Source organism: Pristis pectinata, chromosome 4, assembly GCF_009764475.1.
Source record: "Pristis pectinata isolate sPriPec2 chromosome 4, sPriPec2.1.pri, whole genome shotgun sequence".
NCBI classification, from domain to species: domain Eukaryota; kingdom Metazoa; phylum Chordata; class Chondrichthyes; order Rhinopristiformes; family Pristidae; genus Pristis; species Pristis pectinata.
Genome location: NC_067408.1, coordinates 106024764 through 106041786, shown reverse-complemented (window position 1 = coordinate 106041786; position 17023 = coordinate 106024764). Strand labels below are relative to the sequence as shown.

At 42.9% G+C, this 17023-nt stretch overlaps 1 protein-coding gene across 11 annotated transcripts in view; it reads left to right on the top strand.

The window, feature by feature from the left end:
* erg (ETS transcription factor ERG) overlaps positions 1-17023 on the top strand; it is a 205650-nt gene that overhangs the window by 173528 nt on the left and 15099 nt on the right. For 7 of the 11 annotated variants that reach the window (XM_052014590.1, XM_052014588.1, XM_052014589.1 and 4 more), the window contains 3 exons: positions 9986-10137; positions 12785-12988; positions 15676-15732. In XM_052014590.1, the coding sequence (XP_051870550.1) occupies positions 9986-10137; positions 12785-12988; positions 15676-15732 (413 nt within the window). The remainder of the gene's footprint in view (positions 1-9985; positions 10138-12784; positions 12989-15675; positions 15733-17023) is intronic. The other 4 variants (XM_052014599.1, XM_052014598.1, XM_052014594.1 and 1 more) reach the window with 1 other exon arrangement.

Here is a 17023-nt window from a genome sequence, read left to right as displayed (position 1 = left end):
AAACTGTGACTCTGTACATGTGACCAGAATAAACCAATTACCAATAACCTTTCCATTTTAAGGCTGGGAATAAGTCTGTTTGCTGAAAGTTTCACAATATTGAATATCATTTGCAATTCCTCAGAAAACAAGGTAAGTTATGCGAGCTTTCTGAAGGACCCGTGTAGTATCAGGTCTTGGTCAGACTAGTGCAACTTACTTTACCCATGCATGAGGTAATGGGTAAGTAAAACAAGAGAAACCTCATTTATCTCTCCCAGAACGTGGTATCTTCATGGCACAGATCCCACCATCAACATATCTGGAGGTCATCATTGGTCACAAGTTGAACCAGATCATCCATGTCGTTACCATGGTTATAAGAGTAGGACAGACTCTGAGTACACTGCAATGAGTTGCAAACCTCCTGGTTCTTCAATATCATTCTACACCTAAAAATCTTAAGGCAGGAGTGCAACAAAATATTCACCTGTTAAATGCAACAAATTGTGTCAATGGGAGCAAAAAATAAACAACATTGAACAACCGAGTCAGAGGCAAACTGACAGGGAGTTCAAGATCGGGAAGTGTATGTGATCATCTATCTTGGTTTCTGAAGATAGAAATTGGAATATTTTGTAAATTATATAAACCCAGGAGGTTGGAGGAACAAAGGGTTTTGGATGTTGGTACACACAAACCACTAAAAATCTCTACCAAAACACAAAGGCTACTGAAATGTGTGTCGTTAGCTCAGGGGCATTGGGATTCAAGTGAGGAAGTGATGTGCTTCAGCTTTATATAGCCTTGCTTAAACCACATCTGGAGCACTGGGTTCAGTTTTGGCCATGTCAGGAAATTGCTGAACCTCAGGAAATTGGTCTTGGAAAGGGTACAATACCTCCTCACTAGAAAGAAGCTGAAATTGTGAGAAGATATTTCATAAATATATGGCATATTCCCTTGAGGGTGGAATGTTGAGGAGTGATCCAATTAAAAAGTATTTCATAGCGTCGGTAGAGGTAAACTATTTCCTCCAGAGAAAGGAAGGTAATAAGAACATAAGAAATAGAAGCAGGAATAGGCAATATAACTCCTCAAGCTTGATCCACCATTCAATAAGATCATGGTTGATCCTGTACCTCATCCACTTTACACCCAATGGCCAAAACCTTTGATTCCTTTATCGCCCAAAAATCTATCGATCTTAGATTTGAATATGTCAATGACTGTGTGTCCACAGCACTCAACTGAGTAAAGAAATTTCTCTTCATCACAGTCCTAATATGTTGGAAAAATTAGCAGATTATTTCAAAATTAAACTAGGATGCCTCTTTTCCACACAAAGGCTTTTTGAAATCTGGAATTTTTTTGTCCATCTACAAAATATTATAAGACATCTAGTATCCATCCCTAACTAGTCTTGAGTAGGTATTGGTGACTCACCTTCTTGAATTACTGTAGCCCTTCTGGTGAAGGTGCTTCCATTGTGGTGTTGGATTCCAGGATTTAGACCCTGCAACAATGAAGAGCTGATGATATATTTCCAAGTTGTGATAGTGTGTGACCTGAGAGGAACACCATTGAGGTGATGGTGTACCCACGTACCTGAAGCTCTTGTCCTCCTTGGTGGTATCAGTTACAGGTTTAGGAGCTGCTGTGAGAGTAGCCTAGGCAGTATGAATTGGGTGCCAATCAAGCGAGCAGGATGTTTTTCCTGGATGTTATTAGGTTGAGAGTTGTTGCAGTTGCACTCATTCAGACAAGTGAAGAGTATTCCATCACATTTCTGACATGCCTTGTGGATGGTGAAAAAGTTTTAGGGTGTCAGGAGGTGAGTCAATCAGTACAGGATACCTGTTTCTGTCCTGCTCTTGCAGACAAGTATTTATGTGGCTGATCCAGTTGTGTTTGTGGACTAGCATATTGATGCTTGTGGACTTGGCCACGATAATGCCTCTGAATGTCAAGGTTAGGTTATAAGACTCTCTCTTGTTTGGCATGTGGAAGGCAGGATTGCTTATCAGCCTGTGTATGAAATTTCTCTAGGTCCTGGTGCATGCAGGCATGGGCTACTTCAATTGCCGAGAAGTTGGGGCTTGGCTGACTGTCCTCCAATAACTGTAGCCATCGCAGTATGAGGCATTGCCTCAACCACTGCAGTGCTTGCCCCTTTAGTTTTACCAGTGCTCCTTAATACCATTAACTAAAACAGAAAATGCTGGAAGAACACAGCTAATCAGGCAGCATCCATGGAGAGAGAAACAGGGTCAATGATTCTTCATCAAAACTGGGGTAAAAAAATCAATGAGCAGGTTATTAATAAGTATGTGCCACTTGAGAGTGCAGTCTCTGAAATCTTCCATTTGCTGATAATCGAGGTACTAATCAGGCAGATTTGTATATAATCTTGATAAGTATGCCTTGATATTTTCTTGGGTAAGGGTAAGCAAAAGTTGAGATAAAGATCAATCAGGAGTTAATTGATCAACAGAACAGATTCATGGGGTAGAATGCCCAAACCTGTTCAAAGCTGCGTTAGGCTGGGGCCTGGTGTATCTCAGCTTCGACAGAATTCCAGTGGGACTTCTTCTCAAAAGCTATAGGTATCTCCCACACTAAAAATGGGAACATTTCCTGATTATCTCGGGAGCCATCATAGACCTTGACGTACAAGTAATATGCAAACAAAGCATAAAACAGAGAAAGATGGAATATTCAGTGGGTCAGGCAACATGTGTCGAGAGAGAAACAGGGTTAACATTTCAGGTCCATAAACTCTCATCAGAATTTCCAGATTCTGCTGTTTTTTTGCTTTCTGATAAACACAAAGCAGATTAGAACCAGAGCTGAAGGTGAAAGTCTGGCTTCTCGTGAATTCTTGACTAGTTTAAGCAGCTGTTTTCAACTGTTGTTGGAAGCATTATGACAAAGTTTCAAACCAGGACCGACCCAAAACATTCCTGTGGCTATGAACCCAACAGGCCTCAAGATGAAATTTTGGTACCTCTGGCTAGGAAATGGGCAGTCACTTCTCCAAGTGAGTGGCAGCTGTTGTGTTAATGTGCAGCAACATACAAGTCAGGAGCATGTAAATATGCAGATGTCAAGAAATCCTGCAACTGAGAGAGGAAGAGAGAGAGAGAGGCAGCAGTGAAGCCAGCTGAAATCCACAAGTAATGGTTCAAATAATTAGCCTTAGTACAGATTTGCTGTAATTTATGACCTGACCACAAATTCTAAACCCAGAAATCTATCATAGTTTAGACTTAGCAAACTTTAGAGGCAATTTTATGAAAACAGCAAAGGAGTTTTATGGCTTTGCATTGTTAAATATAAAACTGGAGTAGAAAAAAGAAATGAATGTATCATTTTCCTCTGAATTTTTTCTGCACATTGCAGCAACAATCCGTACCCTTTCCCTCCATCTCAACCAGGAGATGTTCCATGTCCTGGATCAAATTTGACAATATCAGGCCCACTGTGAATCAGGCCAAAATCTGACTGGGGTTAGCTTCATTCGTATGAAAACAAATCAAATTCTTTTTGGTGAGTTGTTATTCAGCTCTCTTGCCTGTGCAGCCCTCCCTTGGCACACAACAGCAAGTGAGCAAATTTTAACTGCACTGTTCCTCTGGGCATTCTGCAGCACCATTCAGCTGTAGGCCTATAATTGGTCCAAATTTTGAACCAGACAGTCTTGTTTATAAGTGAGCTGTTGGGAAATGTCTAAAGTACATACCAAAGCACCAAACACCTGTATTTATTTTTAAAAAGAGGACAACTCTTTCCAGCTTTGCTTCATTACATTGTTAATGAAGGCAAATGTCAGAACTGAAGGTATGCCCACTATCTCTGTCCCTATCCTCCTCCCTTTCAATCACAGTCTGCAGTATGTGCCAGCTCCACGCTATTTCATGTTATAAATTGAAAGAAGTGGTTACGTCCTGACGTCCGAAATATGTGTGGGTGGTCTTGATTCTAGTTCATTTTCAGCCACTCCAAGCTAGTGCATCTGACTCTGTTTAAGAGGAGTACAGTACGCAGCACTAATTAGAACCAATCTTCAGAATTTGAAAACTTGGAGACAGCCATGGTTGGAAATGTAAGAATAACATTTTGAGCCATTGATAAATGGCACCCATTTCATGCGTTGAAGAAAGAGCCATTTAGATTTGACATCTGGCTACATGGTGCATGTGAAGTTGCATTTACATATGCTCATTTGCTGTAGAATCAGTGTATCTATTGGAGAAACGTATATGGCTGGAGCCCTTTTCAATTCACATTGCTTTGATTATCTAAAATCCTATCAGAGATAGTATGTGTTCCTGATTTTGCTATATTCAGGGGGTATTTGTGTGGAGCTCTGCATAGACATGTTCCGATGAGACAGGGGAGTCACGAGAGGATACAGGAACCGTGGTGTATGAAGGCTGTAATAAATCTAGTCAAAAGGAAAAGAAAAGCATACAAAAGGTACAGAGAGCTAGGTAATGTTAGAGATCTGGAGGAGTACGGAAGGAACTTAAGAAAGAGATTAGGAGAGCCAGAAGTGGACATGAGAAGGCCTTGGCGGGCAGGATTAAGGAAAACCCCAAGGCGTTCCACGAAGAGTAAGAGGATGAGATGCGAAAGGATAGGGCCTATCAAGTGCAGCAGTGGGAAAGTGTGTATGGATCCGGAAGAAATAGTGGAGGTACTTAATGAATACTTTACATCAGTATTCACCACAGAAAAAGATCTGGGGGATTGTAGTGGGGACTTGCAGCGGCCTGAAAAGCTTGAGCATGTAGATATTAGAAAAGAGGTGGTGCTGAAACTTTTGGAAAGCATCAAGTTAGATAAGTCGCCGGGACCAGATGAGATGTACCCCAGGTTGCTGTGGGAGGCGAGGGAGGAGATTGCGGAGCCTCTGATGATGATCTTTGCATTGTCGATGGAGACGGGAGAGGTTCCGGAAGATTGGAGGGTTGAGGATGTTGTTCCCTTATTCAAGAAGGGGAGCAGGGATAGCCCAGGGAATTATAGACCCGTGAGTCTTACCTCGTTGGTTGGAAGCTGATGGAGAAGATCCTGAGAGGCAGGATTTATGAACATTTGGAGAGGTATAATATGATTAGGAATAGCCAGCACGGCTTTGTCAAGGGCAGGTCCTGCCTTACGAGCTTGATTGAATTTTTTGAGGATGTGACTAAGCACATCGATGAAGGGAGAGCAGTAGATGTAGTGTATATGGATTTCAGCAAGTCGTTTGATAAGGTACCCTATGCGAGGCTTATGGAGAAGGTGAGGAGACATGGGATCCAAGGGGACATTGCAGTGTGGATCCAGAACTGGCTGGCCCACAGAAGGCAAAGAGTGGTTGTTGAAGAGTCGTATTCTGAGTGGAGGTCGGTGACCAGTGGTGTACCTCAGGGATCTGTATTGGGACCCTTACTCTTTGTGATTTTTATAAACGACCTGGATGAGGAAGTGGAGGGGTGGGTTAGTAAGTTTGCGGATGACATGAAGGTTGGGGGTGTTGTGGATAGTTTGGAGGGCTGTCAGAGGTTACAGAGGGACATAGATAGGATGCAGAGTTGGGCTGAGAAGTGGCAGATGCAGTTCAACCCAGATAAGTGTGAAGTGGTTCATTTTGGTAAGTCAAATATATAGGCGGAATATAGTATTAATGGTAGGACTCTTGGCAGTGTGAAGGATCAGAGGGATCTTGGGGTCCGAGTCCATAGGATGCTCAAAGTGGCTGCGCAGGTTGACTCTGTGGTTAAGAAGGCATATGGTGTATTGTCCTTCATCAATCAGGGAATTGAATTTAGGAGCCAAGAGGTATTGTTGCAGCTATATAGGTCCCTGGTCAGGCCCCACTTGGAGTATTGTGCTCAGTTCTGGTCGCCTTGCTACAGGAAAGATGTGGAAGCCATAGAGAGGGTGCAGAGGAGATTTACAAGGATGCTGCCTGGAATGCGGAGCATGCCTTATGAAAGCAGGTTGAGGGAACTCAGCCTTTTCTTCTTGGAGAGACGGAGGATGAGGGGGGACCTGATAGAGGTGTATAAGATGATGAGAGGTATTGATCGGGTCGATAGTCAGAGGCTTTTCCCCAGGGCTGAATTGGTGGCCACAAGAGGACATAGGTTTAAGGTGCTGGGGAGTAGATATAGAGGAGATGTCAGGGGTAAGTTTTTTACTTAGAGAGTTGTGAGTGTGTGGAATGGGCTGCCAGAAACGGTGGTGGAGGTGGATACGATAGGGTCTTTCAAGAGACTGTTAGATAGGTACATGGAGCTGAGTAAAACAGAGGGCTATGGGTAAGCCTAGTAATTTCTAGAGTAGGGACATGTTCGGCACAGCTTTGTGGGCTGAAGGACCTGAATTGTGCTGTAGTTTTTCTATGTTCTATATTCTGTCCTGTAATATGTCTGTCAGATCTGTGAACACCAGTTTGCCAACCCAATGTGGTTGGAAGTAATCTTGGAGACCCCATGATACGACCTCTCACATCCAAACCCACCACCCAGTCAAATCCATTTTTCTCAAGCCGTTTTCAATAGTTTTATAACTAATTAAAAAATACTTTAAAGGAAATCAAACTAAAAGATCTTAACACCCTAAATTGTTTCTCTTGCATTGTTTACAACAGCATCACAGGGGATTAATCTTAAATTCATGGAGACACCAGGACAATCCTGGACTGTTGGGTCATCCGGGCATTCATGGCTTCACTTTAGTAGCTGTTGCTGCACGACATCGTTTACAGCAACTTCCAAATATCACTTTTTTTATATATTATGTTCAAAACACTTGGGGATAGGTAATATTTCCACAGATTGGCTTTCAGGCCAGTTCTTCATTTCAGGAAAGGACACAAACCAATTGTCCTTAGCGACCTCCCTTCCCACTCCCGCACTGACCTGTATGTCCTCGACCTCCTCCAGTGCCAAGCTGCAGCCAAACACAAGCCAGAAGAACAGCATCTCATATTCTGCCTGGGAAGTCTACAATCCAATGCTATAACCCACACCCCCTGTGTTCCTTTCTTTCTTCTTTTGAACCACCCAGGTTCCCTCACCCACCCCCCCACCTTTTTTCAACCCTCCCCCCCCCCCCCGCCAGTCCTCAATTACCCAGTTTTGTTCTCCTTCCCAACCTCGCCTAATGGAACCCCCCTTATCTGGTTCTACTTGTCACCTTCCTTATTATCAGATTCCAACATCTGCAGCCTCTTGTGTCTCCACATCGCCTTCCAGCCTCTGTCTCTACCTCCACCTCCCCCTTCCCCCAACCTGGCTCCATCTGCTCCCACCCCTTTTTTCTCTCTTTATCTTTCTCTACCTGACACCCACCAGTTGTTGTCTCCGAACTCCACCACTCCTCTACTCCCACCTGGCTCGATCTGCCCATCATCCCCTCCTCACTTGGTTCCACCTATTGCCTCCCAGACTCTGCCTCAGCCCTCCCTCGCACCTCTCTATACTGGCTGTGTCCCTTCCACACTTTCAGTCCTGATGCAAGGTCTTGACCTGAGACCTCAACCATCCCTCTGCCTCCATAGATGCTGCCTGAACCACTGAGTTCCTTCAACAATTTGTTTTTTGCTTCGGATCACAGTATCTGCAGTCTTTTGTGTCTCCACTTTAATCATATCAACTGAACAATTCCATCCAATTCCAAACAACATTTTCCTTTGTGCCTAGAACATCTTACTGTGCATTTTAAATGTACCACATAATTTTAGTGGGGCAGGGTCTGCAGGAAACACAAGCACACAATTGTATTTAAATCTATTTGCAGAGAATCATTGGGTCCCACCAGTCTCCAGTCTTTGATATCAATCATGCACTAGAGGTTGCCAGAACTCCCCCTCCTGGCCCAAGACATGCGCAAAGTTACAACTTTGTTTGCCTTCTCAGACAATTATCATCAGCTTCCATTCAAGTACTTACTCACTAGGACAAAGATAAAGTAAGGGGGAATAATATAAAATGGGCAAACAGAACCAGCTTCCCATCATGGGTCTCTGCTGCCTTTCACTGGGTCAATCCATTGAAAGTTTGACAGATTTGCATAAGGAGCAACTTGTCGGAAATTGCACCTCCAAAAGCAAAAATCACCCCAAACACTCCCAACTGATGCATTCTAACAAAATTTGTATGATTTGTGATGGGATCATTACAGGGACTTGTGAAAATTCCTCACCTCTGAGTTCACCTGTGTAAAAACCTGGCCATGTTTCACGGAGTCCAATATACCACTGAGCTTGTGTTTCATATATCAGAAGACAGCCATGGATCTCTGCCTACATCCTACTATTTTCTGCTTCCACAGCTGCACAATGTACAGCCAAGGACCAGTCAGACTCACACTTCTAGTTAAAATTTGTTTCTGGCAAGGCCACAATAATTGTCCTTGCTGAGAAAATAAATCTGTCTATTTATTGCAGTGGTAGTGCTACCGTAATGGATCAGGAAGGGTGTTCAAAGATCTTGACCCATGGATTCTGAAAAGAAAATTAAAGAAAACCCTCCATCCATGTAATCTTTAACTTGTTGGGGAATTTGCAGCAGATGGTATTTAAAGAAAGTCCAAAAGATCACAGTAAGGAAATTCATTTCTGAGTGGTCTAGTGTTCCTTTTCAATGTGTTTAAAAACTCCACTGTTTTCTGATGAGAGGTAAGACTTCACAGTCTGGACATATGAATGATTAGCATCAGAATCCTTCAAAAGGTGAAGATGAGCCGAGGCTCCTGTTATTGCCATCCTTTGATCTCTGTAATTAGGGTCACTTGTATGGACATTGAGAAAGAATGGGGTTCAGGTTCGTGCTGTAACTGGTTGAATGATGGTTCTCACCCAATGTGTGGCATGTACATAAATAAAGGGCACTTTGGTGCGTGGAGGAGAGTAGAAGAATGAGCAGCCCCCGATGGTGGCTCCAGCAAGGTTTAGCATGTTGAGAAGTGGAAGGAAAACTCCTCCATGTTAAGTATCAAAGTCTTGAGCTCTGACCTTAACTTTGGGTGCCTTGTCAGGGCAAGTGTCAAGTCACAGCTGAACCATGTTCATTCTTGGGCACAATTGCAATTTTGCAGAATCAACTCCTTGCTGAACCGGAATGATGTGAACTTATGGACAGGGAGAGGATGGCAGGAGATCACTGTTGGATAACAGTCCCCACCAGTCTTATTTCTCCAGTTCTGTAAGGAAACCAAAAGGAACATTTACTGACCTTCTCACCCTGTTCTGGATCTCTATGCTTATACCTACATAGCTTTTCTCGGAAAGCCAGTATGGGCATTAACAAATTCAATGCCAATTTTGATCATGAGCAGGAGCTAAACAACATCACTAGAAACTGGCTTGTCTCTGGTGAAGACCTGCTGTTGATCTCCAGATGTGGCAGTTAAAATGGCATAAAGCACTAGGTCTGCATGGACCAAAAACATAACACCCTGCTAATAATTTAGCTGTTTAGATATCCCATTGTGCTGTGGAGTGGAGGGAGAGGTGGTGGTTAAAGTTGGACTTTTGTCCAAAGGATAAATAAACCATACAGTTACTGAAAAATGTCATGCTTTGAAATGTGTTTTCATGTTGTTTCTTGCTTAGCAAACCATTTCCTTCCAGCCAATGAGTCCTTGCTTCACTGACCAAAACTTGATCCCTGCGTCTCGCATTCTCTTTGCTAAAAGTAGCCTCGTTAAATTGTTTAATGCCCCTTGGAGACCCCAAGTCACTAACATTTTGTTCCGCCAAAAGAACCCCCTGCACAGAATTTTATGCAATGCATCTGTTGTTTTAGATGGATGTGAAATATATGCTACATAATAAAACATTCATTCTGTTTAATGCTAAGTGTGTGTGAGCTCATGAAGGGCTGTATGTTCCCATGCTTCACCAAGTCCTTCAATCTCACAGACACCCCACGTGTCCCAGCCACAGAGCAACTGCATTCCACTCGTAAATATTCCATTGATTTTTACGTAACCTTTTTTATTTGTGCAGAAACTCACCAGAACACTGCAGTGTAGCCAAAGCAGGAAAGATGGTCAGTGGTTCGGAGAATGTTCCAATGAGCTACAGCAACTACATGGAGGAGAAGCATGTGCCCCCTCCCAATATGACAACCAATGAGCGGAGAGTGATTGTGCCAGCAGGTAATAATTTCTAAGGATAATCCTTAACCTTGTGGCTATTAACTTGCACAACAGATGGCCTCAAAATGCATATGCACATACACACACCCACCCCAGCATGGGTCAAAGCTTTCAAAACCAAAAAACAAAACCTCAAACTGATGAAATTGGGTTTGAGCAGGAATGCAAACCAGATGGAACTTTCTTGGCCTTTGCAGTATGGTGGTGATGCTTTGCTTAAATTACTGTTAAATTACTTAAATTAAGATTACCAGTAATCCAGAGCCATCAACTAGCCCAGTCCAGATGAAGGGTCTCGACCCGAAATATCAACTGTCCATTTCCTTCCATAGATGCTACCCGACCTGCTGAGTTCCTCCAGTGGTTTGTGTGTGGCCTCAACTAGCAATCTGGAGATCTGAGTTCAAATCCCACAAGGGCAACTGTGGAATTTAAATTCAATTAATAATGTGGAACTTAAAGAAATGTAGTCATTCAAAATGACGACCGCAAAACTAACTGGATAATTGTAAGAAGCCTTCTGGGCCACTAACATTTTTCAGGAGAGGGAATTCTAAACTGGTTTGACCCATAAGTGACACCAGATCAACCAAAGTGGTTGACTCTTAAATGCCCTCTACAATGGACTAGTAAACCACTCCTTTGAAGAGAAATTAGGGATGGGCAATGTGCTGGCCTTGCCAGTGAGACCCAGATCGTGAAAAAGGAATAAATAAATTATATGACATAGTTAATTTTCTGTGTCATTGGAGGACTGAATATCAGGAAAGGCCTTTATTGAAAGACTGATCTAGTTCCAATTGTTCTATAACCCATCAAATGAAGAAGGATATGGACTTTGGTTCCAATGTTGCTGCAGGGTAAATTTCAAAGGATCCAAATGACCACGAGAGACAATAGTGTTTTGTACTCCTCCCATTGGAGTGAGGCTGTACACATATAGTTCTGTTAATGTATCATATTTCTGCCTCCTTGCATTTAATTGTGACAAGGCCAGCCTTGGGGGATTAGAAAATTGATGACTGTTTGGGATTATTATCAAACTTTCTTCCATACTACTTGCCTTTATAGTGAGCATTACATAATAATGGTACATTCAGAAAGATCACTGTTAATTGCTTAGAGACACAAGAGACTGTAGATTCTGAAATCTGGAGCAACACACAAACTGCTGGAGGAACTCAATAGGTCAGGCAGCATCTGTGGTGGGGGGGAAGGAATTGTCGATGTTTCAGGTTGAAATCCTGCATCAGATCACTGTTAATTATTTTATTGCTTTCCTGAAATGATTGCTAGAGGAAAAAAAGTATGAGTGAGTGTGTGTGTGTATGTGTGTAGATTCTGTCTCCATGCAAATTCAAGTATATTGCCCTTAACTGGAGTTTAAGTGCTATCTCCAGAACATTGACCAATAAGGATAAAATTAATGTTATTAGTTCCTCAGTCAAGATGTGCAGATCCAGTGGAGGAGGCAGAGGGGATGACCTTCTACTTTGGTGGAAGTATAATGTCAGCAGTAGTGGATCAGCCACTTAGCCATCCTGCCTCGTTATGTACACTGCATGACTTTTTTTCATGACGTGGGTGATCTGCCTTGTCAGTTGTAGCTTAGTTGATGGTATTTTTGCCTCTGAATCAAAAAGTTTCAGGTTTTGGCCCCACACCTGATACTTAACCACAAAAACTGGTTGAAACTACATTGAATGAAACATTTTTGAAGGTGCTGTCTTTTGAAAGAATCGTTGAACCAAATCCTCTATCTACTCCTTTAGTTGGGTGCAAGCAATCCCATAGTGCTCTCCAGAAAAAAACAGGGAGTTATCCTTGGTGTCCTGCCCAATGTTTATCCCTCAATCAGCATGATTAAAATAAATTATCTTATCATTACTTTACAATTGATTATGGAAGCTAGCTCTGTGAAACATAGCTGCTGCATTTTCTGCAGAGTGCCTGTCCTTCAGCAATGGCTCATTGGGTCCACTGCACTTTGGGAATAATCTGAGGCAGTAATAGGCTGCACATACGTATATACAAACCTTGTTACTTTGTCTTTTCTCCATCAAGGTTAAAAATGATCCCTAGGGTTATTACTAACAAAAGTCACCCCATTAGTTGCAAAGTCCTTTAATCACGAAGTAACCATCTGTAGTGAAAGGCTTCTTTTATATGGAAACTAGTAGAGAGTTACTTATCTTTAATTTGTCTAATTTTCAAGTCACTGCAGTGAGTGCCTGGAGACACAAGAGACTGCAGATGCTGGAATCTGCAGCAACACACAATCTGCTGGAGGAACTCAATGGCTTGAGCAGCACTGCGGCAGGAAAGGAATTGTCAAAATTTGGGGTCGAGACCCTGATTGCCCTGAAACATTGACAATTCTTTTCCTGCCACAGATGCTGCTCGATACGCTGAGTTCCTCCAGCAGTTTGTTTGTTGCAATGAGAACCAGAATGTGCATTTATGGACAAATATCATGTAAAGATTTCTGGAAGAAACATCTGAGAAGTGAATACCAAACAGCAATTCACAGATTCAAGCTGACTATAAGTGGAGGGTAAAGCAACCTCATTGTTTTACATTGCTAATGTTTGTGCTTTCATTTTTATCCACCACCCCTTTCTACTGCACCCTTCTCCCTCACACGTAGATCCTACACTGTGGTCTACAGATCATGTAAAACAATGGCTGGAGTGGGCAGTGAAGGAGTACGGATTGATAGATGTCGACGTGCCACTCTTTCAGAATGTTGATGGCAAGGAGCTCTGCAAAATGACCAAAGAGGATTTTCAGCGCCTCACCCCAAGCTACAATGCCGACATCCTTCTGTCACACCTGCAGTACCTCAGAGAGAGTAAGAGCATTTAGATTGTTTGGGGTAGACCTTGCCCTTGTGCAAGACCGAGTTGATTTTTTCTCGCTTGTTTTACACTGTCACACAAAGTAAAATCTATCCCATCCTTCATGTTGCAATGCAGGAATGTGCTTGAAACACCAGCACTTATCTTCGACTGCTTTACAATTTGTCAGTTGTAAAGTCAACCTCAAATGGATTGTGGTGTGGTTATTAAAGTGCAGTTATAATAGTCCAATAAGATGCTATGGTATTTGGTTAAAAATCATTCCCTTGGAGGTAACAATTGTCCTTTCTCCATATCAATTTCCTGTCATGCTATGCTGAAGGCTGCAACTCAGTCTGGGATACTGTTCCATGCCTCCTGTCATTTAGCCAGGGAACTGCTGTGACTTATTCAGTAAGGCAGAAAGGAATTTACAGCACAGAAACAGACCATTCAGCCATCTGGTCTTTCGCAATGTTTATGCTCTTACATGACCCTTCTCTTGTCCTTTTTTATCTCATCCCATCTGCCTATCCATCACCTCTATCCCCCTTGTCTATTCTGCTAGCATCATCTTAAATGTATCCATGCCAGTCACTTCAATTGCTTCACCTAGCACCAAGCTCCACACTTGAGCCACTCTTTGACTTTAGCTGACACATACTTTCAGGCAGGGGTTCACTGGATTTTTCCTCTCTTTTCTCTAGTTATCCCAGGAGAACATGCTGTTTTGTGTTAGTATTATGGTGCCCAAAGCTTTGCAGTGGGGGAGGGTGCTCTTTACCTGATTGGTATTTATAGCAACAGCAGGAAGGATTGCATCTGTTGGGATGAGTTCCCCACATGGCTTTTTGGCAACTTTTCTTGGCATCCTGTAAGACTTTGAAGTCTTGTGAAGTCAGGAAACAGGTAAGACAATGAATAACTATCAGAAATGGTGTGGCAGATGATGCAAATGAGAAGAAAGCAGTAAGAGTAGTGACTATAAACTTACGATCCCTGAAATTTGTTTTAGATAGACCATTATCTAGGATGGCTCACATCAGCCTTTAATTTCAGTCATATGTGTGAGCCTCGAGAAGAGATGAGCAGGTAGGGCACAAGGAGAGTGAGCAATTGGGAAGGGGCAGTTGTGACTAAACGAGGGGTAACCATGGGCAGATCAGCAGGGTGGGAAGTGGTAACATAAACGTCTGAAAGGGAGAGCAATGATGATCACAGGTGGTGCACAGGAATTGAGGTGGGGGAGATTGGAATGGAGGAGGATTGGTGGCAGGCATGGCCCATGTTCTTGGAGTGTGGGATTCAGAGCAACATGGCTGCAACTTCTGATAAATATATTTTGCAATCATACCGCATTGGCTCTGGACCAATAGATTGCCTTTTAAGGGTAATCTATTGTTTGCTTGTAGGTCTGGCTTTCCTGAGTGGAGTAGGTGCTGACAATGCCAGTCTGAAGCCACATGCAAAAGGCCCAGTGCCTGCTTTAGGTGTGTGGACACTGCTCAGTAATTCATGGGCCTAACCTCTCATAATGAGCTTGAACTTCTGGCTTCCCATATGGTAGCCCGCAGAGACTATTCAGTGCTAGAAAACCAAGCATTGTCTGGCTGAGTTTCAAAGCCTTGGTTCCTAACAAAACTCATTATAATTAATGAATTAAGTTATCTGTACTTCATTTGCTTACTCCAGCCATCAGGTGCAGGTTCCCAAATCCATTGTATTTATGCAACTAGTGAATTTCTGGTGTGGAGGAAACTTCTTCCTACAACATGTTACGGCAATATAACGAGCAGAGAGGAGGGTACAGCACCAACCATTGCACTGATGCCTGTTCCCTGTCATGCTTCAGCTTTCTTAACATTGGCTTAAGGTCAACTGAGCTGCTTAATTATCAAAGGAAGAACAAAGCAGAGGTGCCACCACCAGAACATTGCAGTGCTAGGGTGAGGTATTTAACTGTGGTACCCACCTGGAAATGTGCTATCTCATCCTCAAAAGAGTAATCAGTATCAGCAAGAAGCAAACACCAGCAATTGTGTTGTAGGGTTGGGAGAATCAAGGTAAATGTAAATGTTCATTGTTTATTTAGAGCAACTGATTCTTATGTTGAAAATAATAATGCCTTCAGCCTAATTACAACTGAATATTATCTGTAGTAAGGTTAGGATAGCGAGTAATTATGGTTTATTTTCACGTGTAAAACCACTGACAAAAAGATCAGAGGCGTAAGGCCTTGGGAAATGTTGCCCTCAGGCCTCACTGCAATAGGTTGAGGGAGCTGCTGATTTTGTTGTGCCTCAAGATACTTCAGCCTTTTCAAATAGATCAGGTCAAAACGATTTACCTTAATGGTTATTGGAGTGCAGTGAGGAGCAATGTTGGTGCGGCACTGGTGTATCTGCTGTTCAGCTTTGTCTCTCAGGAGTTTTCCTGCTCCTCTCTAATGCGGCTGAAATAAAGTAATTGACCCTTTCTGTCGCTAAGCCATATCCATGACAGGAAAACCTGAGGTAGGAACTGTTGTAAATACAGAGGATGCTGGAAATATTCAGCAGCTCAGGCAGCATCTGTGGAGACAGAAACAGAGTTCATGTTTCAGGCCTGTGATCTTTGATCAGAAACTGTTATACTTTGTGATTTTTTTTGTACACATTAAGCGGTCATCAAATGGTGACTAATTTAGCAATGCATTTTCAAGTGTTCCTCAGGTTTTCCTCTCCTGCCTGTGGCCAAGGAAATAGCCATCACCGAAAAGGTGAGTCTTTTTCATATACAGCTTGATGGGGAGCCATGAGGAGCAAATGTCCTTCTCCCAGCTCCACAGCACTTTGAAGGGCTACTGCTGGCCTGTGATTTACCCTGACAATACCCTCACCCACCTGTCCTTCCCATCCCTCTCCTCTTCCACACTGGCAGTAATGTAAGTAATCTGAAATTCATCTGTTTCATTTGCTTTTTGAGCTGTGACATCCACCAACAACTCACTCGAATGATGCCAAAGTCCTCTTCCAGGTTAACTTTGAGCTTCCTAACTGGGGCATAGGGCAGTGTCACGGATGGGGAGATTATTTGGAGTCATGGTGCCATTGCAATCCTTCATGCCAAGAGTCAATCCCCATCCTAACTTATCCACCCAGAAAAGATCCTCCGATCAACTGCATCCAAATGTTACTTGCATGATTCCAAAGTTTTGGCGCCATCATCTTGTCCACACTTCAAACTTGCTGAATGAAGAAGCTTCCTGACATCAGTACTAAATAAGTCTTCATCCACTTTGATCCTGTAGACATCTGTACGTGTAATATTCTGTCAGCACTGCAAGGGCCATGTTCCTGCAGTCTTTCCTCAGGCTCCAATCTTCTGTTGATATTGCTCAGTCTTATGGATCTTCACTGGGTGACCTTCAGGGCTGGTGTCCTCCTGTACCATCCTGTCTCTCACAGTTCAGAACTGGGCACAGTATTCATAGTGCAGAGTGATCACAACACTCTGTGATATAAGCATGACTTCCTCCAATTTATGCTCTGCTTTCTGGGTGAGACAGTACACTATTGGAGTTGTTTTGTTAGCTGGGCAGCTGTTATACCCACTACCAGCTCAGTTCTCTTTCAAATATAAAGCAGTAAATGCTGGAAATACTCAGCAGTCGGTGGAATAAAAGAGTTAATGTTTCAGTTTGATTACCTTTCATCAGAACTTTCATTAGAAGGCTCATGATGAAGACTCTCACAGTTGGACACAGAACACTTCCCTGAAGAGCTCTTGCAACAATGTTCTGATGCTCAGTTGATAGATCCCCAACAACCACAACAGTCTTGCTTTGAGCAGAGTGTGACTGTAGGTGTGCAGAGTTTATCACTTGATTCCAATCTTCAGCTTTAATTTTGCTCTTAGGATTGAAGATAATTTGCTTCCACTCCAGTTGTCTGGATTTTGAGGTGCCCATGGGGCCAAAGTGGGACAATCTCTGGCATGTGGGAATCGAGGTGTTGAATGGTGGGTGAGTAGTTTGGGAGGTAGTGAAGTCCTTCTGCCATTTACTCTGG